General features: G+C 43.0%; 1 protein-coding gene across 1 annotated transcript; it reads right to left on the reverse strand.

Moving 5' to 3' along the window:
- Positions 1 to 271: 271 nt before the first annotated feature.
- LOC125492784 (uncharacterized) lies at positions 272 to 863 on the reverse strand. Its single transcript, XM_048635507.2, has 2 exons — positions 464 to 863; positions 272 to 367 (listed from the first exon to the last, which is right to left on the reverse strand). Exons 1-2 carry the CDS (start codon positions 835 to 837, stop codon positions 331 to 333), a joined length of 411 nt encoding a protein of 136 aa, XP_048491464.2. The 5' UTR covers positions 838 to 863; the 3' UTR covers positions 272 to 330.
- Positions 864 to 2,530: the final 1,667 nt, after the last annotated feature.

Genomic DNA, 2,530 nt, shown 5'->3' on the forward strand with positions numbered 1-2,530 from the left:
GTGCCCCGTGCACTCTAAGTCCAAGGATAACAGCGACATCCTCCAAAGTAATCGTCGCCTCCCCAACAGTCAAATGAAATGTATGGGTCTCCTGCCTCCATCGCTCCACTAATGCCGTCAGAAGTGGTCTATCAATCTCCAAACCTCCCCCTACCAAACGATGTATGCCGAGAAAACCAGCCCGCTCGACATACCGAAGAACCCTATCGTGAATCTCCCAGTCAAGATAGAGACTGTGATGATGCAACCGACACGATAGTACCTGTGTCCGCTACTCCCCTCCAGACATCCTCACTCCGATGCTGGTCCTGGAGGGTGAGAACGCTGCGATCAGTGGGGCCGGGAAAGATGGACTGCGCCATCAGACCTAATAAGAAAAAAAAAATATATACCGGTTAGTAACAAATGAGGACTATGAAAATAATATAAATTTTGAAATTTACAAAAATATGAAAACATTTACCCAGATGTTCCTTCACCGTTCTTATTAGGACATCTTTGCTTATTGTGTCCTGAAACCTTACAAATGCTACATCTATATTTGCCAGACCTATCAGCTGCATCCATTTCATTTTGTATTCGAGTGGACCGTGGACGTCCAGCTCCACGTTTTAGCCTCTCATCAGCTATAATTCTCGGACCATCATATGGAGAACAATTATGCATATCAGGCACAGGCTTGAAAAAGGACATATAAGTAGATCGATACGAGCTAGTCAGAAATGAAGCGTCCACAAAACCACTATATGACAAGCTCCGGTGACGACATACCGCAAGGACATGAGAACACGGCAACTTATATATTATGACTTTCTCACATGTACATGTCTTCTGCATTAAGTTAACCGTGTGTTTCTTTCCACCTTTCCCGCAATACGGTCTCCACGACCAGTAGTGACCTCAAATAGCCCTCGCTCATAATCAAACACAATCACCTCATGAGCACCTGCCTTCTCCATGTTCTTTTCAATGATGTTAGTCGCCTTCGGGCTATAATCATGGCCTTCCTCAAGTCTTTTTCTACCTAATTCTCTCCTTGTAGCAAAATAAGAATTGACACGATAAAATGTCATTCTTACCAAAGCAGTGATCGGTAGACATCTTGCTCCTTTTAGGACACCATTAAACACTTCAGACATGTTGGTGGTTTGCACACCATATCTACACCCACCATCATGATGTAGAGACCATAGATGAAGGGGAATGTCCAACAGATATCTAGCTGCCTCGACATTAATGGAGCCAATTCGATCCATATAGTACAAAAACTTCCTTTTCTGCCTAGCATATGCAGCTTTTCCGAATAGGTTCTTGATGGCAGCATTCTTATACTTCGAATTCAAGTTCGAAGCAAGATGACGCACACAAAAGCGGTGATGTGCATATGGTTCCTCCCACCACTACCAGGCTCATTCATAGCTGCAAGGATACCCCTATGACGATCAGAGATGACACACAGATCCTTTCTATCTGTGACGGAACGTCTAATGCAAGCTAAAAACCAAGACCAGTCCTCCGTGCTTTCTTCCTCCACAACAGCAAAGGCAAGTGGGAATAGCTGGAAATTAGCATCTGTTCCCATAGCAATCAATAATTTGCCTTTGTATTTCCCGTACAAGTGAGTACCATCTATAGTGATAAGAGGCCGACAATGACGGAATCCGGAAATGGAGGGTTTAAAGGCCCAGAAGACCCTCCTAAAGATGTGCGTAGTAGGATCTTGTGTTGGGATCGTACTCCAGTAAACGACAGTGCCTCGATTGGACTCTTTCAAGGCTTGCAAGTACCTCGGTAACTCTTGATACGACTTCTCCCAATCACCAAAAATATTGCTGATTGCCTTTTTTTTGCTAACCAAGCTCTCTTATATGTTATTGAAAATTGATATTGGTTCTTCACAAAAGTAAGGATGGACTGAACTTTGAATGAAGGATCAGTCCTAATGAAATCCTCGATAAGATCAGCAACGAAATCTGATGAAATGAGAGGATGGTCTCCACATGTTATGTCTCCTAAACAATTGCTTGCATGTGGACCAACATATCGTACAATTTTGAATGAGAACGACTTAGTCATGATTGCACCAACCTCCATGGACAGTGACACACTTCCTTTCTAGCACATTCAATGACATACTTTGTGGGCTCTGACTCTAACACCCGAAACATCTGGTTTCTAGAGATCGACCATGCTTTCACAAAATTCTTTAATTGCTGCAATGAGGCGAACTCTTGTCCTATCTCAAATTCAGAAGCCACAGTTAATGAACCAGTGACATTCCAAGTCATCCATGAATCTATTAACCTTTGATCAACTTCGTCAACTCTAAGCCAATCTTGTGAAGGAACACCAGCCTTTATTGCCTTGTCAGCTAATTCTCTTGCATCATCATCCTCATCCCTATCAGAATCCACATGCTCCTCCTCGTTTCCCAAAAAATCAACATCATTTTGATGTAGAGTGTCAAGATGGAATGTGGATGGTATGTGGGGAGACGAAGCAGGAGAAATAAACTCATTCATGTGCTGAT

Source organism: Beta vulgaris, chromosome 8, assembly GCF_026745355.1.
Source record: "Beta vulgaris subsp. vulgaris cultivar EL10 chromosome 8, EL10.2, whole genome shotgun sequence".
In the NCBI taxonomy this organism is placed as follows: domain Eukaryota; kingdom Viridiplantae; phylum Streptophyta; class Magnoliopsida; order Caryophyllales; family Amaranthaceae; genus Beta; species Beta vulgaris.